Source organism: Zea mays, chromosome 8 (genome assembly GCF_902167145.1).
Source record: "Zea mays cultivar B73 chromosome 8, Zm-B73-REFERENCE-NAM-5.0, whole genome shotgun sequence".
NCBI lineage: Eukaryota > Viridiplantae > Streptophyta > Magnoliopsida > Poales > Poaceae > Zea > Zea mays.
This window is the reverse complement of record NC_050103.1, coordinates 63,714,151-63,734,551: the sequence shown is the minus strand read 5'-3', so window position 1 is coordinate 63,734,551 and position 20,401 is coordinate 63,714,151. Positions and strand designations below refer to the sequence as shown.

The window sequence follows — 20,401 nt, the reverse complement described above, 5'->3', positions numbered from 1 at the left end:
CTTTCCTCTCTCTAACGTTTCCTTGCTAGTATTAAATTGAGTTCGCTCCCATACGTCATCTGCATCCTTTGAGCAACTCTTAGCAAGAGAAACAACCTTTCAGACTTGAATTAAATTCTAACGCTAACCCCGACCTTTAGTGTGTGTTTAAGTTTATAAATTTTAGGCTTCGCCTATCCACCCCCTCTAGGTGACTTTTATATTTCGATAGCACTGATAATCCTGTATTCATAAATGAGCAAATACATAAAAATGCCCAAGCCATTACTGTTTTGCTAGCATCTCTATGCAGGGATGAATACAACAAAGTAAGCGACTTGGACAACGCTAAGCAAATATGGGATACCCCCAAGATCTCTCACAAGGGGAATGATGCCACCATGATCACCAAGATGGAACTGGTGGAAGGCGAGCTGGGGAGGTTCGCCATGATAAGGGGAGAGGAGCCAACTCAAACTTACAATAGGCTCAAGACCCTTGTCAACAAGATTCGAAGCTACGAGAGTATAAGATGGACGGATCATGATGTCGTCCGACTCATGCTAAGGTCATTTACCGTTATGGATCCTCATCTTGTAAGTCTTATTCGTGAGAACCCCGAGTACACCAAGATGACGTCCAAGGAAATTCTCGAAAAATTCGTGAGCGGGGGCATGATGGTGAAGGAAGCGAGGTATGTGGACGATGCTCTAAACAGATCGCTTCCTCTCCACGAGCCACAACCCGTTGCTCTCAAAGCAACTAGCAGCAAGGAAGCGCTACACAACAAGTGGAGGCTGCCGGGCTCAACAAGGATGAAATGACGCTTATAATCAAGCGCTTCAAGACCGCCTTAAAGGGACGCAAGGAGTACCTCAACAAGAACAAGTCAAGGGGAAAGCGCTCCTGCTTTAAGAGCGGTAAGTCTAGTCATTTTAATAGCATAATGTCTTGATAATGACAATGACCAGCAGGTGCCCATATGTGATTCTTAATAGTTTAATTAGTATATAGTATAGATATAGATTATTTCATGACATACATTAAACCGTGATATTATAAATTGTAGTTTTGAGAAGAAAAAAAATCCAAAACATGCCCTAATGTGCTGGCCACTCGTAATCCGACTGACAAGGCTCGAACAGGCGATGTGCGGAATTTTGGGCCGGTGCTTCGCCCCGTGCAGCCCAAATAAAAGCCCAGGAAGCGCTTGCGGACCTAGGGTTTACGAGGACGCCCCCAGTATAAAATAGGCGAGGGGCTGCATCCCACAGCCGCCACTGCAACCCCGGAACAGAGCGAGGCGACGCCGAGGCACCTCATCTCCGGTAAGTGAGATCCCTTCTCTTGTGGCATTCGACGATGTTTTGTTGGGTCCAGTATCTTGCTGTCGGCTGTATTTTTTGTGGTAAAGTTAGGGCGGTTCAAGCTGATGCTGATTAGCGTTCAAATCCCAGTGCTCAGTACTTCACTAGTCGATGCGTTTGAATGATTCGACTGGTGATTTGCGGGGCGTACTCCGCATGATTCGTCGTTGGTTAGGTAGCTGTGGCATTCTCGCATTTTATTTTTCACTTGTTCTGTGTTAAAGGTTAATTGCAGCCTTGTTCTTAGCTCAGTTACATCTGGTAGCGAAATGGTGCGTAGGGCTATCCATCTTAGAAAAACCGACCCAAATGTTCAGCTTTAGATAAGAGTTGTTGCATATTGCTTCCTCATGCAACAAGCAACCGTAACTATTCCCCAGATGGTCAGGTGATCAGTTTTCTCCCTGTTTAATGTTGCAAGGGAATCTCACATTTGCCAGTTGATATTTTCGACTATTTAGGCGAAGGGAAATGGCGACCGTTCCAGGGGATCTGATCTGGCAGATTGTGAGGAAGAACAACTCCTTCCTGGTGAAGCAGTTTGGCAACGGCAATGCCAAGGTGCAGTTCACCAAGGAGCCCAACAACCTCTACAATGTACACTCCTACAAGTACTCTGGTATGCTGCTCTCCTCAGTTTCTGGATTGATCTGCCTACAGAACACCTTATGTGATCTTAGTAATAAACAATAAATGATTTTGTGTTGACCGTTTTGCCTGTTTTTTTGTTTCAGGCTTAGCAAACAAGAAAACTGTAACGATCCAGCCAGCTGCTGGAAAGGACTCGGCTGTGGTCCTCTCTACTACCAAGACCAAGAAGCAGAACACACCCGCGAAGCTCAGCCACAAGTCTGTAATGCGCAAGGAGTTCCGCAAGATGGCCAAGGCTGTGAAAAACCAGGTAGTGGCACATGGAAATGCATAATGTTTGTCTCTATGGGGGATATGTGAGTGCTTGTTATGCTACATACTGCAAGACATAGCTCTTGCTTTATGTGCTGGGTATATAGATGGCCAAACGGGCCGGCACGTGACCGGCACGGCCCGTGGTCGGCACGGCCCGCCAAGCCCGGCTAGCGAAGCGTGCCGTGCCAGATGGGCCGGCGTGCCGCTGCCGCGGCCCAGGCACGGCCCGTCAGCCTGCTAGTCGTGTCGGGGCGGCCCAGTGGCACTATGACCCATCTGAGTATATGATATAATTTAGCAAAAAATATGTAGTTGTGGGGGTTCGAACTTACAACATAGTGCATAAGAGGCTTAAATGTATCCATCTAACCAGTGCAGCTACAGTTTTATTGTGTTATATGTTTAATTCTTATACTTAATATATGTAAACTATTATTTTTAAAATAAAAAATGTAACCGTGTCGTGCTCGTGCCAGCACTACGGGTCGAGATAGTGGCCCAGGCACGGCACTATAGCCGTGCCGTGCCAGGCACTGGCACTATACTAACCGGGCCTGACACTATACTAACCGGGCCGGGTCGTGCCTGGACCGTGCTTTTTCGTGCCGTGCTTGGACTGGCCCATCGTGTTAGTGCCAAATGGCCATCTATAGCTGGGTATTGTTTTGGCATTTATTTGTTGATTTGTTGCTGTTGGACTTTATGTGTTGGATACTGTTTGCACACTTGGTCCATGTTAATTCGTTGCTGTGATGAGCCATAACAAGTAAGAACAACCAACTGATCAACTGGTTCTTCAATGAAATATAAGCTGATACGCTTGGCTTCTGAGCTGCATATTGGTTTCATACTCTTTATTTAGTATTACTTCTAACATTATGTGTTCGTTTGTAAGATATTTGTTCTGTTGTGTTGCTTGAATGGTCCTGTGCTGGTTTCTCTTGTTAGGTAGACTCTCTTCTCTTTTATATTTTTGGGTTCCATTGCTAGTGCAAGGTTTAGCTGTGATGAGCCATAACTTTTAAGAAAACCAACCGATCAATTGGTTCCTTCAATGAAATATAAGCTGATACGCTTGGCTTCTGAGCTGCATATTGTTTCATACTCTTTATTTAGTATTACTTCTAACATTATGTGTTCGTTTGTAAGATATTTGTTCTGTTGTGTTGCTTGAATGGTCCTGTGCCGGTTTCTCTTGTTAGGTAGATTCTCTTCTCTTTTATATTTTTGGGTTCCATTGCTAGTGCATGGTTTAGCTGTGATGAGCCATAACTTTTAAGAAAACCAACCGATCAATTGGTTCCTTCAATGAAATATAAGCTGATACGCTTGGCTTCTGAGCTGACCTTGCAGGATATTTAAGTCTTGTATCATTGGTTTCCTGCTTTTCGTTTAGAATGAACACTAATAATGTACAGTGCTTCGGTTTCTAATTTGCCTTTTGTTTGTGCTGCAGGTTGGCGACAACTATTACAGGCCTGATCTGACCAAGTCGGCCCTTGGTAGGCTGAGCTCTGTGTACCGCAGCCTCCAGGTTGCCAAGTCTGGTGTCAAGAAGAAGAACAGGCAGCCTACGCACTAAGCCTGTGTTCTGTCGTTGGTGCCCATAGTCTCAGCTTATATTTATCCAATGTCTCCAACAGTTTTGAGACTTGTTAGAACTAGAGCAAATCGTGTTAAGATGTTGCCGTTTGTCATTCTATAGCAAGAATTCCATGACAAAGATTGCTTGGCACTTGATTGCTGCTTTGTTTGCAAGCTGGCTGGCCGGGATTACCCCTGATTTTTGTTGGGTTCTGGAACATGTATGTCTAGCTTCTTATTGGGTGCTTTTGGTTGCCTGTGGACTGTGGTTGCCTGCATATTGTCTGGCGAGGCTCACGTTCTGGTTGGTTGCCTATCAGCCTCTTCAGCGTTCTGGTTGGTTGCCTGGTCAGCCTCTTCAGCTCGATAGGAATTAGCCGTTTCTCTAAGGCCAGCCTCTGTCGGTGCAACCGTCTTTTCTAATGAGATTAACATGTAATTAGTGTCTATTAAATAAATTTATCCCGACATATGAAGGAATTGGCCGTTTTGTTAAAGACAGCCTCGGTGCAACCATTAGTCTTTTCTAATGACAGATTAACATGAAATTTGTGTATTAAATAAATTTAATTTATTTAAAAATGGAGACAACCGACAGGCCCATTGTGGCTTAGGAATGAAAATACCAACTATTGCTGTTAGACGTGGCCAGCAGCCAAGTCCCGTCGCAGGACTGTTTGCTGCATGTTTAGATTCATACGCTGAAGTGTTCAAATCAGGATGAGGTACAGGTACATTAGATCCATACGCTAGCTGGATACATTCGGACTGCAGAATATAGATAGTCATGGTTGGCATCCTGGCAGTTGGTTACATCTTGTGAGTAATCTGCGCGTTGCCGTTCAGCAGTTTCACCGGTTCTTGCTGCTGCTGCTGGGACCCGATCCGCTGCCAAACTGCGCGGTAAGCCGTGAGGCCAAGCTTGTGCACCCTGTCGTACACGGTCTCCGGGCGCAGCGGCGCGACGTAGAGGCCGACGGCGTCGAGCTGCCACCCGCTCCTCCCGCAGAAGCCGACGATGACGCCGCCGTCCACCGGGAACTCGAAGGGCGTGCCCTCCGCCACGCCGAACGGCCCGTACGCCCCCTGGTTGGTCCGGAACGCCAGCGAGCGGATGACCGGCGAGCCGCCGGGCGCGATCGGCGCGTAGTGCCCGCTCACCGTTGTCAGGTACTCGTCCGGGTAGCCCAGCTTGATCTGTGTACGTACGCGCGCACGGTTCAGAAACCACCCAGCGGAAGGAGCCGTGTCACTGATCGTGACTGACGGGGGTGATTGGTTTGGCGGCGGACGTGCCTGGGTCGTGTGGCTGGCGGCGGCTCCTCCGTGCCGCTCCCCAGTGACGGGCATGCCGTCCCTGTCGTACTCCACGCTGATGGACTCCATGAACCGGTCGTAGGACATGGTGATGCTGCGGATCCCGGAGTAGCCGCCGTCGTCCCACGGGTGTCCCCCGGCGCCGCCCCATGGGCCGACCTTGATCAGCTTCTTCTTCGACACCACCATCTTCCTCTGCGATTGCTGCTGCCCCAAAAAAAAAGACATGCAGTTTTTTTTTAAATTCAGACATTCCCCATTTCGGAAATCCTGTATGCTTTCAACCACACGCCCTAGTTAGTTCCTCTCTTTTCAAACCAATGAAAGAACGAAAGAAAAAAAGTTTCAGCAGTTTATGTCTGAACAGAGAGGCATGCGAGAAAGACGCGAAATTCCTAACGGCGCGCAGGAACAAAAAGCAAACGAACAGAACACTAGTGAAGTCCATGTGTGCACCATGTTTCCTTCCCTTCCAGGGGGGTCTTGAGAGAATGCACAAGTGGTTAGGTTTTGCAGCCAAAGTTCCTTGAAGAGCAAGGGTGCTTAATAGATAGACAAGAGGTACTGAAGAAATTGCCCAGCAAAACAAAAGGTGCAGCAGGATGGGACGGATAGCTGGGGACAAAAGAATTAGATGCCCTAAGGAGGGGGGCTAGGGGATGAGTACACTGCTTTTCTGGAACGATAAGCATATTGCACAAAGAGCGCTCTGTTCTTGATCTGGAAGTTTCGTAGGATAATCTTTGAAACTGTGGATAATCCTCGGTTCGGTTTTAGCAGCAATGTCCCTGGAATTTTTTTTCTATGTAATTAGATTGAGTAAACTGTCTATGAGTTGAAGTTACCTTACCTTCAAGAAAAATGGAAGATCTAACAACGGTCGCAGTGCTCCCTTAGACTCCAAGCTCACAAGGTCTTGGTACCTTTACTTACATCAGATGGTGACTCGAAAAACAGAAAACGATGGTGACTCAAGAACATTTTTTCTCTCCCAGTCAAGCTAGCTATGCTTTGTCAGTAAAGGGACGGGCATGAAAGGTCTGGTGGACGATCATGGAACTGGAGAACAATACGCCATTGAGCTGATAGCATCATTGGCGAGAGCGAACAACTCATCCTGCCCGTCGTTCTTTCTTTTTAAGCACATCCAGCCAGCCAAACTTGCATGCACGAAACACTGAAATGTCCACCACACAGCCCACAGGGACATATGTGTGATGTGTCCAACAATCATCACCGGGAGGGAGCCAGGTCCAGTTGGTTTCGGTTGCCACTGAACAACACACAGCTAAGGAGAATCTTAGCTGACAGCGTGCGCAAAGTCCAGAAGAAGCCAATAATACACACAGCCAAAGCCAACGAATTGGCAGATGATAGGTGGCTGTCGTTTTCTGAAGCTTCAGGTGCACTTGCGGTAATTATGGTGCCTGTGGCTTCAAGTAAATACCTGTATGTGTGTGTGTGACTGCAAAGCGACCGTGCCGTCTCTATCTAACCGTCTTTGTGACACCGTGCTGTCTGTGCCCTTTCATCGTTGAGCAGACTGGACTTTTCCAAATAAGCAAAACTGTCAGCCATATCCCCTTGGGCCGTCGGGTATATCGATGTGCATGCAGTGGTTTGTTTCATCGAGCCAGACTGTACTGCTGCAGCCTAGAATAGAACCCTGCTGATCTGTGCTTTGCTGGAATACATCGGTATCATCAGCAGCTAATCTGTAGTTCTCAGATGAGGTGTACTGCTGCCTGTTGTGCAGAGCATCCTGCACTTTCACTTTGTTTCTTGCATAGTCGCATTGGCTGCCAATTATTAAAAAGAAAAACGGTAAAGAAGCAAGTCCCCCAAATCTGGATTATGAAAAATCAGAAATCTGCTAATTGTAGATTGGTTCTATATATGTCACTGAGGACCAGCAGTCTCCTAGCTTTAAGCTAATTATGGGGTGGCACTAAATTATGAGCTGGCCGATGGGAAATACGTAGCGAATAGGCCAGACTGTGAACGTGAGGCCCCAACCCTCCGCCGCTCGCCTATAAACACGCGCTCTCACCGCCTCCGACCTCACTCACTCTCATTCGCAATTTCCCTACGAGCTCGAGCTCACGGCTCACCGCAGCTCAAAAGCCAGCACAGGCAAACCCCCGTCATGGCCTCCTCCAAGATACTGCGCGCCGCCGTCGTCGTCGTGGCCGTCGCCGTGTCCTCCTTCGCCGGCGCCGCCCTCGCCGCCGAGGCCCCCGCGCCGAGCCCGGCCTCCGGCGCCGCGGCCGTCTCCTCGTCGCTCTTGGCCGCCGCCCTCTGCCCGGCCGTCGCGCTCCTCCTCGGCAACCTGCGCCACTGATGACGCCTGCCTGCCTGTCCGACGAGAGCCGCCGTGTGCTGTCGCGTGATGTTATTGTCCTCTGTATGTGTGTGTGTGTGTTCCTGACCTGTGCGTGCCTTGTACCGCCACCCCGCGCGTGGATTGGAACTCTATCGATCGTTCGGAGATTCAGCGCGTTTGTTTCTGTAGCAGCATTGGTTCAGACTTCAGAGTGAACGTCGCCCAGATTTTCTGATGTTTTTTTTGGAAGCACGAACATTAAACATAATTCGTCTGATTATGTTTTTTTAAGCAGGGATGTCATACCGCCTTTGGGGGTATTTGCATCTCGTTTTCGCAAAGAAAAGCGACGCTTTTGTTTTGAGAGAGAAAAAAAGAGGGCAGGCAAAGCGTAAAACTAAAGCAGGCTAACAAAAGCAGGAGTTCTCTCACTTTCTTTTCTCTCTGCTGCTGCTGTAAAGCTGCGATGCCAGCGAATAATGCAACATTTAAAATCTGCCCCTTTTGTGCCGTTGCAGTCCTCGGGCGCTGTTCAGTTCAGCTGATTGAACTGAGAACTAATATTAAACAATATATATTATATGTGAATATATTATATGTAAAGACGAACCTGTTCCAGAGATAAAAATTAGTGGTTTATCGGTCTCAATTTTAACATATAACATCACATATAACATATAATAGTAAATAAGACAAATATTGTCTAAATTGACCACTAAATACTCAATTTTGGTATTATTCGGTTTTTCGGCAAAAATTGACGGTTTATCGGTCTCCAATAACGGGTTACCAGTCCAAAAAAACGATTTACCAGCGGTTTTCGATTTTTATGATTTTTTTTCATTTTTTTAAAATTTCAAACGAATTTTAAAAAATCAGTGGTTTACCGCCCATTTTTAGCGGTTTTGTAAACCATGGAGTAGAGTACCCGAGGTGTGCCGTGTGCGTGCCTGCGGGTAGCCCAACTTTGGTTTGGTCTGGTCCCGCGCGGCGGTTGCTTGCAGGCGGGCGAGCGGTTGGGCAAGGCCGCAGGACCACATGCACAGCATCCATGAGTTCAATAGAAACCAATACTCTTCTTGTAATAAACGTGTCATGCAACCATCCTACAATTAAACCATAAATCATTAAAAAAATCTAGATAATTTTTCATTGTTTAATATATCAATATATCAAATTTTAATTCATTATATATTAAGTGATAAAATAGAGTTTCTCCCTTTTCTATAACTACTTGGAGTATGTGGGCCTGTTTGGCAGTTGGCACAACTTTTTTCGTAAGAGCTTTTTCTGCTGTCACTATGATTTGAGTGATTTTTCAGAAACAGACTAAGGGCTTGTTTGTTTCAGTTTATAGATTATATAATCTAGATTATAATCTAAATTATATAATCCAAATTATAATCTAGATATATTATAATCTTTATGTAGTTGTTTGGTACTTTAGATTATACAAATGTAGATTATTCATAAAGACAACAATACCTTTATTGTTTATTTGAGGTGAGAAAAGAAGGATGACATATATTGTAATTTCTATTTACATTAGCATGGGTAGTGGGTCTTTTGCCAAAATAATCTTAAATAAGCTAGTCTTGAGGAGATTATGAAATTATCATAATCTGAAGTTTAAATTATATAATCTAAACTCATAATCTATGTGTTTGTTTAACTATTGGATTATTTCCACTGGATTATATAATCTGAAGGGATTATAATCTGAAACAAACAGGATCTAAGAACGATCTAAAGCCGATTTTAACGGCCATAATTCGGCTAGAAGCCGAAACAAATCAGCTCTATATTGCTTTCTTATTTTTAATGATTCCAGAGCAACAAAAGAACTCTATATTGTTTTCTTATTTTTAATGATTCCATAGCAACAAAAGAGAGACGAAAATGTATGCTACATCTCTTAAAAATCAATAGAGTTTGCAAAACCAATGCCAAACATCTTCCAATATCACGTAAAAAAAGTTCTCAATTTTTTTATACGGAGGGTAGGCCTATATAAAATTTAAACTATAAAAAAAATTCACTGAAACTTTCAGAATTTACAAGTCTGGCAGTCCTGAAAACACATAAAGTCCGATCGTCGGTCTATGTTTGCCTGAATCCTGATCCACTCGCACTGGACTGAGAGTGCCGGACACTGTCTCATGCCCCTGAAAGAATATCCACTGACCTTTCATACAGCACCAGAGGATAAAAAAAAACTACGGAAGGCAAACTAGACGCGACAGGACTGGCTAGCTCGCCATTCATATTAACATGAGAGAATAGCAAAACAGCGTTGCTGCTTTCCAGGGAATTGAATAGTTTGCTAATGTTCAGGAACTCCAGCTCCTGCAGCTCTCCTCTCTGTTCTTCCGTGCAACTTCCTGACATCTCGGTCGTCCTCCGATCGCTACAAGTCCTTTTTTTTTTGTAGCAGCAGGGACGACTTCTTATTGGGATCCCTCGTTATGTTTGGGCGTGCTTTTATTGTGCTCACTTCTTGTAAATTTCTCTCTCTCCCTCTCTCTTAATGGATAGGCAGAGCTCCTGCCATTTGCTTTTAAAAAAACCTAGTCCTTTTGGACAAATCGATCTCCAGTATCAATCGCGAGGAGTGGTGACCCGTTGGTCCTCATTCCATCAGGAAGCTTTATGGTCGACCTCCATCTGCTGCATCTGTCCTGGCCTTCTCTCTAATGTTCAGCTTCTCATGTTCAGTGATCTCTTCTCTCTCTGTTTTTTATTCCGAGTCACTGTCCAAGTCGTGCATAGCTTTCAATCCCCTGGGGCGCTGCAAAATCAGTTCAAACGTCAGCTGGCTGAATGAACTCTTCCCAAGAGCATGAAACTGATAGGTATCGTCCATCCCCCACCTTCTTGGAAACCTTCTTCTCTCGGACTTCGTATCTTTCAAGAGTCAGGTCACACAGCCACGTTCCTGGGCATACGAACTGCAGATGGACAATAGTTAGGCAAGCATCGCAGGATGATGGGTTTTTTTCTCACATGCAACCTCAAGAGATACATATAAAAAATACTAGACAAAGTTTCGTAAACCTGATACAGAAAAACAACTCTTGCCCAATAGCAGTAGCATATTAGGCTAACCAATACGTACAACAATCGCAACAGTGTATGATGATATGAAGACTAGTAAATTATTAGCTGTGCAGTTTCAAATAAGAGTACTTGCAGTGATAGTAGGAACCAGCATTGCAATTGTGCAACTCATCAAGCGTTGAGTTGAGGGGACAACCAGATGGGAGGCATCAGCTTTTAAACAAACTTTTACTTGCTTCACACAGAAGCATGCTGTGGTGCTATGGGTGCTTCTTGGTAACCAAATCAAATTTCCAGGCATCCACCGAGCGCTATTTTATTTGCACAGTGCTCGGGGGACAGATCAGACAGAGTGCACAGAGGCGGGGCCTATGGTCCATGTGACCTGATACCTCTGTATGGCTGGTTCTATTAATAATAATGCATAACCGAAGTTATTTTACAGCACTGGTACAGATTTATGTTTTCCAGCGATATCCCTACAGCTTGGAGTATATTTTTTAGTGAACATGCAGACTACTGCTGTCTACTGGTATTTGCATATTATGAGTTTGGAATCTCTCAGCGTGAAGCAAGGTATATTGTTTTTGTTACCAACTCCCTGTTCGTTCAAAAAAAAAAGAGTTCTAGGTTTGAGACAACTAAAACTTTCTTCAGTTTGGCAAAATTTATAGAAAATAATATCAATATTTATGCCTTCCAATAGATTTACTATGAAAATATTCCATAATTAAAGCAATGATGGCTATTTGGTGTTGATTTGGTCAATTTTGAAATTGTTTAACTCCCCAGGAAGAAATATTTGTATTCTTTTGGGATGGAGAGACCGAGAGAGTATTGCCATGGACAGCAACATACTCCAATACCATATGCACATTGATGGGGATCGATTGCATTCAGTTTAACCGAAAGTAATTTCTTCAAATCAGAAGCTATTGTGAGAGGGTCATACATTGACAGTTCTCTGGATGACCTTGGCTCTTTTCTTGGGTCTTTGAGGCAGCTTGGATCCTCTGAACACCAGGAAATCCTCTTCCTTTTCCCTGTTCGACAGGGTGACTGCAAACTTCGGCCAGATGGACCCCTCACTCCCCGATGAAGAGCCTTTCTTGTCATCTGGACAGGTCTGTGGACCTCCGTTGTTGTTGTTGTTACCTCTACCAGGGCACTCCCTGTCCGGTGAAGCAACTGCGTCGATCCTGCTGTTCTGTTGTTGCCGTGCTGGCGATTTCATGATCGCAAACTCTTCTGTGTTCCTACAAAACCAGTAACAACATAGATTAGATCATTAGAAGGGATGCACCTGATTATCAGTTTTAATCTATCCAACAAAAAGACATCTTGTTGCTCCAAACCATACGTAAGACCTAGAAAAGAACAAACATGATAAAGAGAAGGAAGTGACACACACAGACACACTGAAGGTGTTCACATAACGGAAAAGTTATATGCATACAAGATATATTTCTATAAATTTGATTCGACGAGTTTTCCAGTAAACACAGAATGCATGGATTTCGATATTTTAAATGAAAAAGGGGGCATAATAGTGCAGTTCAATCTTCTGGCGAGGATGTTCAAATGGTCTAATTTTAAAATTTAAAATTAAAGGCTAGATTTTAAACCCTCATGCAATTAACTTCAAAATATAATTAAATTCTGAAATAGGCAGACTGCATAAATTCATGATTCACCTCCAATTTAGGGGAGAGGGGTAACATAGAAGGCAAAAGCTTCCACCTACTACCTATACCAACGCTTCGTACCGTCCAGGCACCAAGCTATGAATTCGAGGATGCAAAAGGAAGAGCAATAATGAGCAGGCCCTCACCATCCACTTATACGTGTGGTGGTGACTGATTCAAGATAAAATTGTTGTTTTCTTCGGAATCCAAAATTAGTCAACAAAATATAGTTGATATGATGTGACTAGAGTCCAAAGATAGCAACAGATGAAGGCAAAGAATACTCAGCCATCAAAATTTATCGTAATGCCGATAAGTCCCTTTTTTAAGAGAACACGGATAAGCTATTATTGACAGCAGTCTAGGAGTTCTTTCTTGTAATAGTTTCGGCGAAGCAAAATCACAAACCAGTCTGAGAAAACTGTACCAACAAAAGGGCACGTAAAAATTCATGTGATGCAGAAATCGAATTGGCACATAAGCTAGAAAATACTGAAAATTCAGAGAATAATAATAACTCCAAATACATTCAGCTGGATGGATCGAAGATGGCGATAAGGAGCCTGTTGGTCCTTAAACTAGCTTCTAATCTCAGTGTTCGCAACTGATATCAAGATTTCTGTTCTAAACACCGTCTTCTTTTAGCCTTCCAGGACCCCTTTTTTGGAAGAAAAAAAAACAGGCCTGATTTTAGCGATGCAAGTAAAAAACCAACAAATACTGAACTCGGCAGTACTGGGCACGGACTACTCCATACTACCAGAAAACTAGCAACTTCGGTATTATCAGTTCTTCATGAAAAAGACAGACCACATCTTCGAATTCGATGTACAAATCGAGTTCTTCAGGAAAAAAAGACAGACCACATCTTTGTCCACATTCATTCAAATTGAATTTCTCTTCAAATAAAAACCAAACCAGATCAGGTCTCTGCCTTTTTCTTGTCGACGCGGACGACATCACGTGACATCGAGTTGTTGCTTTACGAAATAACCCAAAAATGGGCACTAGTTTAACAAGTAGACATCAAAACAAAGCAATCATGCTGAGAGCCGGCACACGCAATGGGCACATCGACACCACGAAGGCACAAACGATAAAAAAGGAAACAAATTAGAGAAAGGCATAGACCTGAAAACACGGTGGTGGGTGTGGCCGTCTGGGTGGTGCTGGGCAGCTGTGGCCGCGGCGCGGCGCTGGCTGATGGCGGCTTTCTCGGCGGCCACGGTAGCGGCGGCCTCGACGTCACGGCGCTGCACCTTGACGCAGCGCAGGCGCTTCCGGTTGCCCCACTGTAACACCAGGTCGCGCTCGGCAGTGGTGCCGCCGCCGCCGCGCGAGGAGCCCCGGGTGTGGTAGTGATTCCTCGCCTCCTTCATTTCGCGACGAGCTGAAATTACATGTAGAGGAACTGAGGAAAGGATAAAATGCTGACAAAGTTTAGCTCATAACATATCAGGCCATCCAAAAAAAATCTCAAGATCCGAGGAGACATCATCTGCTTTAATTCTCTGCATAGATTGATGCAAAGCCACGCTAAGGAGGAGAAACTGAAAAGTAGAAGACCGATTGCAAGGGGACTGCAAGGGGACGAGCCATCGTCGAATTTCAGTTTGATTTTACCCTAAAAAGTATTTTGGAAACGGATAGTGATTCCACTGACCAATCAAATCCAGACATAAAACGGGATGATCACTAAAATCCAACTCGACTTTAACTGACTGATCACATATGGTGAGCTACTGGCTTTCTGATTCAACCGATGACAGATCATAAAAGGCTAAAAGAGATCGAATTGGAATAAAAATGTAATTAAGCTCAATTTAACTCATTAGCTCGAGAGTCACAAGTAAAATCGAAGGAAACAAGCAATCAATCAAATGTAAATCTGGACTCTTTGGCTTATTATACCCAATTTTGCGTTCTCGATAATTCAACAATCAAATGAAAAGGAATTTTTGAGAGAGCGACAACAACTTGTGACAAGAGCCAGAAAGACAAATCAAGCAAGGAAGGGAACAACTTCCTTGTGAAAGGGGAAGATACTGAAATGTACAGACTTGACGAATATGATACAGAAAGCCAACCGGGGAAGACGGAGGAGATCCAAGCCCAACCTAAACAACTTCAGACTCTGGTTCCTTCTCCGACCGAACAACCAAGGAACACCGAATGAAATTGGTAAACAGATTTCAACTTGAGGAGAAGCAGCAATGATTGTTCGGCAAATCGCTCGATCCGAATCACTAACCAACCAAGTCCCAATCACGGCAATCGCAAGTGAAGCAGCTCAGATTGCTTGATCACAGCAGAAACTGATTCAAGTCATGCCAAAATGTAGCTCCCGGAGAATCGAATCCAAATAATCCACTTGAGATATCCCCGCACTTACATGTGGGATCTCGCAGTCACAGAACCAGAGGAATCCCAACACAGGAAGAGGACTGAAAGTGGGAGAGAACCCAATCCCAGGAGAAAAGGGGATGGATTGTTCAGAACTTCAGATCAAATAACCACACATGAAAACCTTATACGTCGAGAATTTCAAACAAATCACAAAAAAGGGAACTTCCCACCATGGTGCGAGCCTCCAAACTCCAATCCGCGCCAAAATTACAACTGCAAGCAGCAACGACCGAGGAAAAGAGCAGAGAACCGCAGTTTAGCGGACTTGGAGCAGTACCTACCTTCAAAAACTGCGCGTCTGAGAGTCTCTGCGCCCAATTCACCTTCCTGCTCTGTTAATCCTCCGCTTCTCGTCTCATCTACAACACAGATCAAGCAGAGGAACGGATTCTTCCTTCAAGGCAAAGGTTTCGCGGTAAAAGGAAGCAGAGGAAATTCCGGACGCCCCCTCTCGTCCTCTCTTGATGCCTGGTGAGGAGAAAGAGCAAGAGGGAGAGGAAGAGGACCTTCGCATTTTATATGCCTTCTCCCCCGCTCCGCTCCGCTCCGCTCCGGACCCGTCGCGCACACCGGAGCTCGATCCTGTCGCGGCTGCGCCGGGCCATCTTCCACCGCTGATCTCACGGTAGAATGTCTCTCTTCATCCCTGCTGCCTGCTGGCCTGCTGGGAGCCTGGGACTGGGAGGTTGTCCGCCCCGGACAAGCGACTTTGGTGGGCCTTGGACCGGACTGGTGTCCAGTGGGCCAGCCCAATCGCTTGCTTTGACCATCTAAAAACACAACGACCGCGGCCCAGTTTTCTAATGAACCGTGAGGCAAAATTGCAAACGTTGGCTATCTCTAACAGTTCTTCTATTCCATTTTTATTTTGTCTCTTATTTTAAACTCCATTTTATAATTGTTTACCAAATCAGCGTTTTGTATGAATATGTACTCGATTTGCTGGCTACAATTTTACTCCACGTATAACAACTTACTCCACGTATAACAAATGGTGGGGGCATCGGTAGGGTGCGGGGATGGTATTGGATACCAAAAAACCAATGATTTTTTATCCTATTAGAACTTGAGTGTGGCTGAATATCTTTAGCCATGGTTATCTTTCAGGGGCGGATGCAAAGAGGAGCTGTCGGGGCTACAGCCCCGCCCGTCGCCGGTTAAAAATATAGTAGATCTTTAGACTAACCAATTATCTTACTATTGGAGATCAAAAGTGCCTCGCGTACGGTCCGTGGTGGTGGCGCGGACGGTCTGCGCATGCGCAGAGTCAGTTAGGGTTCCTAATTTCTCGCAGGATTTGTTACCTAAAACTGCGGGCTTAACTCGGAAATCAGTTTGAAGCGGATCCAGACGTCCCCCTTTATATAGATGAAGGGCTACGGCCGATTAAACCCCCAACAATCGATCAAATCAAGTCTATTTCTCGTTTTTACCTTATGCATTAGGAGTAGCTCTAGTTTAGTATTCTAATCTCCAAATTCTCCGCTTCTCTTTGGCTCTACAACGATTAGAAGAGTCTAGGTCGGTCTGCCCGAGCCTAGACATCACCTAGGATCTCTCCTCCCCGACGGGGTCCCTCCCGGGAGCGAGATCCAGGCGCCGCCGGCAACCTTTGCCGCCCCCTGCGCACGCGCGAACCGTCCAGCCCTAGGGCGTGGATCGTCCGACCCCTGGTCGCGGACCGTCCGCCCCTGTGCAGAGGGCACTGCCACGGTTCGTGTTGAGTGATTGGCGTCCGAAAAAGGTGTCAACATACTTTTGGCGACTCCGCTGGAGAAAGGTGTTTAGATCTACTAAAAATCAGACCCTCAAATGGCCGGTTCTAAAGATCACACCGATATCTCCCCGGACAATATCCTAAAGCCGACTGTTGATAACGACCGATGAGCAACAGCAATACGAGGACTACATGCGTCAAGCGAAGGAAAAATTCTTATCACAATACACGGTGGATCGCCACCAGAAAGTTGTCAAACATGGAGAGACCGACGTTGCATCTCTTCTATCTTCGCTTCAAGTCCCCAACGTAAGTAAACCTGACGACATCCAATCTATTAAACATTATGTAGATCATCAGCAGAATCAAATGAAACAACAAATTGAAGGGTTAGAAGAGTCAATTAGAAAATTAACGCGTATGTTGGAGAAGTCTGTTGCTCCTAATTTTCCATCATATGAGACTAGTAACAGGATATATATGTCTAATACATCGGCAACAAATGGGGATTTGCAGCCCCAACCATTATATGGTATGCTGATGAACTCATATCCAGGGCAAGTACCACCACTGTCATCCCTGCTTGGCAGATCGGCGTCCCTGAACACGGTCGGACCGTCCGAGCTTCTGCCCGGACCGTCCGCCCATACACAGACCGTCCGGCTTGCTCTGCCGGACAGTCTGGGGCCGCCCTAGGACCGCCGCCATCCCTGCTTGGCAGATCGGCGACCCTGGACGCGGTCAGACCGTCCGAGCTTCTACCCGGACCGTCCGACCCTTACGTGGATCGTCCGACTTTCTATGTCGGACAGTCCGGGGCCGTACCAGGACTGCCGCGTGGCGCCCCAATAATGGCGAACACGACCGGCCAGTTCGGATGTACCATAGTACAAACCGGATACACATATGCAGAACCTGCTGTTACACACCATGCACCAAATTATTACACACCACAACAGCAGTATGTTTCGCCCTCTACATATTTAAACCATAACGCACCATACAATCATAGACCAATCAACACTATCGATCGGTCATGGCAAGAAGGTCGGTATACTAATGCCCGACCAAATGAGCCCCACAGCCCAGGATCCGGTGGTCTGCCACCGGGTGCAATGGAAAAAATTAGGGAAGAGATGACTGAACTATTTTGAGATAAGTTCGGAGTTAGTGTAGCCAGAGTAGGGCAATCATACCAAAAGCCATATAATCACCGGTTTGACATTGTCCCATATCCACAAGGGGCAAGGATACCAGAATTTTCTAAGTTTTCTGGTGAGAATGGGAGAAGCACACACAAACACATAGGCCAGTTCCTAGCACACCTAGGCGAATTGGCCGATGGAGAAGCATTTCGTGTTCGTTTATTTTCTTTATCCCTTACTAGTACCACTTTTGCATGGTACGCCGCCCTGCCTCCTAATTCTATTAATTCCTGGAATGACTTAGAAATTAAATTTCATGAACATTTCTTTGCCGGGGAATATGAATTAGGACTAGCTGACTTAGCTTCAGTCCGACAAGGACGCGAAGAATCGATTAATGATTATATCCGGAGGTTCCGGGACACTAGAAACCGATGCTTTCGGATCCATGTCGCAGACAAAGAGCTAGCAGGGTTAGCTTTTAATGGGTTGCTATCCTACTTAAGAGACAAATTAGATAGGACCCAGTTCTTTTCAATAGCCCAGCTACATCAGTGGGCTTTAGCCTGTGAAAGCCGATTTAAAGAGATCAAAATCGGCCACCCGTACTATACATCTAATAGAGTGTGATAGTTCAGATGATGGATCCGCAGATGTATATGCCGCTGAGTTTATTTGGCCAATAAAGGCCAAATCTTCGGTATGTTCTTCCTTACAACCGGTTCAAAAGAATCGGCAAGAAGAGATTAAATTTACCTTTAATGTTGCCAAATGCGATAAGATATTTGACGAACTACTTAAAAACGGCAATATTAAATTAACTCATACTATCCCTCCTATAAATGAATTAAAGAGACGTGCTTATTGTAAGTGGCATAATTCTTTTTCTCATGCCACAAATGACTGTAACGTTTTTCGGCGACAGGTACAATCGGCCATAAATGAGGGCCGGTTGGCTTTTCAGGAGATGCAAGTGGACACACAGCCATTTCCTGTTAATACAATAGATATCGCATGCAAAAATATCTTAGTTCGGCCCGAAATGGCCGATAAAGGCAAAAGCAAAGATATCATCACTGGCAATCCTCGCATGTCAAATATATCACAAAAGAAGATTGATCGAAAGACTCCGGATGATAAGGCTAAAAAGTTCGGAGGCACCGAGGGACAAGCACAATTAATGAGCCAAGCTCGATAGCATGACCAGAGCATCACAAACAGTCTGACACCTACGTGCAGACGGTCCGGTGCTAAGACATACGGTCCGGCTAACTCAGCCGGACAGTCCACCTATGGCCAAAGGCGTCAACCTCCACATAAAGCTTTAAAAGGGAAACAGATGCAAGGGTGAAGCACATATAGTCGGTTGATCAAAGCTGATCCTACTTTTGATCAGTTGCTCTCCAAGAATACTAGCAAGAAGATCGTTCTACGTGATCGGTCAACGAAAAAACCCCGGTCACCTGCTAAAACAAAACGGGTAAACAAAATGGCCCAAAAGGCGACACAACAAGCATCGTCTATTCATCCTATGAGACCAGGGTACTTTCCACCCATTTACTCATCGTCGGTATATTATCCTATTCAAATATGGAATGGTACGACGATGAATCCATGGCACATGTATAGTCCCTTTGTCTATCCAGACTGGGGGGCACCTCCATTATATTCCTTTTGATCCATTGATCAAATGGTCATGGCCGAGGAAGATACCATCCAAAACGGCCTTTATACATTGGTGCTTTATTGAATGATCTCCATTTTGAAAAGCCGGTGACTTACATCAGGTTTAGTTCATATGCTTTTGGTTCGTCAACCTTCACCAAAAGGCAGGGGCATATGTTGGAGACCAAAAGTGCCTCGCGGATGGTCCGCGCGTGCGCAGAGTCAGTTAGGGTTCCTAGTTTCTCGCGGGATTTGTTACCTAAAACTGCGGGATTAACTCGGAAATCAGTTTGAAACGGATCTATACCTCCCCCTTTATATAGATGAAGGGCTACGACCGATTAAACCCCCCAACAATCGATCAAATCAAGTCTATTTCTCATTTTTACCTTATGCATTAGGAGTAGCTCTAGTTTAGTATTCCAATCCCCTAATTCTTCGCTTCTCTTCAGCTCTACGTCGATTAGAGGAGTCTAAGTCGGTCTGCCCGAGCCTAGACATCACCTAGGATCTCTCCTCCCCGGCGGGGTCCCTCCCGGGAGCGAGATCCAGGCGCCGCCGGCGACCTTCGCCGCCCCCTGCGCACGCGCGGACCGTCCGGCCGTCAGGCAGGAAACCCTAGCCCTGCGCCAGGCCATGGACCGTTCGACCCCTGGTCGCGGACCGTCCGCCCCTGTGCAGAGGGCACCGCCACGGTTCGTGTTGAGTGATTGGTGCCCGAAAAAGGTGTCAACACTTACTTTGCAACCCATCACATATCGGTTACATTCATATGTAACATGAAAATATAATCTTTTGTCATTTTTATAAAATAGATGTCACCTAAAATACCATATTAATGACTTAGGTGTCAATGACTGGTAATTTAGTGTCATTCGTAAAGATGATAAAATGTTAAATTCAGCCATCCAACCATCCAACACACGTGCATAGAGATGGCAATAGGTACCCGAATACCCGACGAGGTTTACCCAATATGTAGGTGGGCATGTGAGATTTCTAAACCTGCGGGTATGTTAATGGGCAACAACCTCTACCCATTGGGTAGATGGGTACGGATACAGGTGGGTACTACCCATACCCACATACCCGTGGATAAAATATACTCGTATCATACCACTATTATTATATAATAAAGTACATCTTAGTTAAAATAAAACACTTCTTCGGCAATTGTTTATTTAAGTATCAAGTTATGTAATCATATGGTTTGTTACATTTCAAGTTGAACTTTTTTTTGTGTATTTACT

General features: G+C 45.3%; 3 protein-coding genes and 3 non-coding genes across 13 annotated transcripts; 4 read left to right on the top strand and 2 right to left on the bottom strand.

Annotated features, from left to right (window-relative positions):
• The first annotated feature begins 1,208 nt into the window (after window positions 1-1,208).
• Window positions 1,209-4,083, top strand: LOC100281129 (60S ribosomal protein L28-like). 2 transcript variants are annotated; one of them, XM_008656681.2, is made up of 4 exons: window positions 1,209-1,307; window positions 1,787-1,965; window positions 2,081-2,247; window positions 3,709-4,083. In XM_008656681.2, exons 2-4 carry the CDS (start codon window positions 1,818-1,820, stop codon window positions 3,832-3,834), a joined length of 441 nt encoding a protein of 146 aa, XP_008654903.1. In that variant the 5' UTR covers window positions 1,209-1,307; window positions 1,787-1,817; the 3' UTR covers window positions 3,835-4,083. The 2 variants fall into 2 exon arrangements, with proteins under 2 accessions (XP_008654903.1, NP_001358781.1); NM_001371852.1 differs by having other exon boundaries at window positions 1,272-1,307; window positions 1,808-1,965; window positions 3,709-4,074.
• Window positions 2,996-3,088, top strand: LOC111590093 (small nucleolar RNA R24). Its single transcript, XR_004852366.1, has one exon. It is a non-coding gene; the product is annotated as a small nucleolar RNA R24 (small nucleolar RNA).
• On the top strand, window positions 3,251-3,343 carry LOC111590094 (small nucleolar RNA R24). Its single transcript, XR_004852367.1, has one exon. It is a non-coding gene; the product is annotated as a small nucleolar RNA R24 (small nucleolar RNA).
• Window positions 3,505-3,597, top strand: LOC111590092 (small nucleolar RNA R24). The gene has a single exon (XR_004852364.1). It is a non-coding gene; the product is annotated as a small nucleolar RNA R24 (small nucleolar RNA).
• Window positions 4,084-4,468: 385 nt separating the features above from the next.
• On the bottom strand, window positions 4,469-6,262 carry LOC100282355 (uncharacterized). 6 transcript variants are annotated; one of them, XM_020542138.3, is made up of 3 exons: window positions 6,004-6,262; window positions 5,133-5,360; window positions 4,469-5,033 (listed from the first exon to the last, which is right to left on the bottom strand). In XM_020542138.3, exons 2-3 carry the CDS (start codon window positions 5,340-5,342, stop codon window positions 4,647-4,649), a joined length of 597 nt encoding a protein of 198 aa, XP_020397727.1. In that variant the 5' UTR covers window positions 5,343-5,360; window positions 6,004-6,262; the 3' UTR covers window positions 4,469-4,646. The 6 variants fall into 6 exon arrangements, with proteins under 6 accessions (XP_020397727.1, XP_020397726.1, XP_035817350.1 ...); XM_020542137.3 differs by having other exon boundaries at window positions 5,133-5,357; XM_035961457.1 differs by lacking the exon at window positions 6,004-6,262 and adding an exon at window positions 5,610-5,972 and having other exon boundaries at window positions 5,133-5,357.
• A 3,158-nt stretch (window positions 6,263-9,420) lies between these two features.
• LOC100193865 (DUF1639 family protein) lies at window positions 9,421-15,280 on the bottom strand. 2 transcript variants are annotated; one of them, XM_008656181.3, is made up of 6 exons: window positions 15,131-15,280; window positions 14,906-14,983; window positions 13,350-13,608; window positions 11,486-11,789; window positions 10,347-10,424; window positions 9,421-10,264 (listed from the first exon to the last, which is right to left on the bottom strand). In XM_008656181.3, the coding sequence occupies exons 3-6, from the start codon at window positions 13,595-13,597 to the stop codon at window positions 10,214-10,216; spliced, it is 681 nt and encodes a 226-aa protein (XP_008654403.1). In that variant the 5' UTR covers window positions 13,598-13,608; window positions 14,906-14,983; window positions 15,131-15,280; the 3' UTR covers window positions 9,421-10,213. The 2 variants fall into 2 exon arrangements, with proteins under 2 accessions (XP_008654403.1, NP_001132417.1); NM_001138945.1 differs by lacking the exon at window positions 15,131-15,280 and having other exon boundaries at window positions 9,496-10,264; window positions 14,906-15,098.
• Between the last annotated feature and the right edge of the window lie 5,121 nt (window positions 15,281-20,401).

What these genes read in the sequence shown, in the direction of transcription:
- LOC100193865 (XM_008656181.3), bottom strand. Translation starts at nt 13,597, where the DNA reads ATGAAGGAGGCGAGGAATCACTACCACACCCGGGGCTCCTCGCGCGGC. An exon ending in TCATCCAGAGAACTGTCAAT is followed by an intron (nt 10,425 to 11,485) that starts GTATGACCCTCT and finishes GTCCATCTGCAG; the next exon opens with TTCGTATGCCCAGGAACGTG. An exon ending in AGAAGAAGGTTTCCAAGAAG is followed by an intron (nt 10,265 to 10,346) that starts GTGGGGGATGGA and finishes CTGATTTTGCAG; the next exon opens with CGCCCCAGGGGATTGAAAGC.
- LOC100281129 (XM_008656681.2), top strand. Translation starts at nt 1,818, where the DNA reads ATGGCGACCGTTCCAGGGGATCTGATCTGGCAGATTGTGAGGAAGAAC. An exon ending in ACACTCCTACAAGTACTCTG is followed by an intron (nt 1,966 to 2,080) that starts GTATGCTGCTCT and finishes TTTTTGTTTCAG; the next exon opens with GCTTAGCAAACAAGAAAACT. An exon ending in CCAAGGCTGTGAAAAACCAG is followed by an intron (nt 2,248 to 3,708) that starts GTAGTGGCACAT and finishes TTTGTGCTGCAG; the next exon opens with GTTGGCGACAACTATTACAG.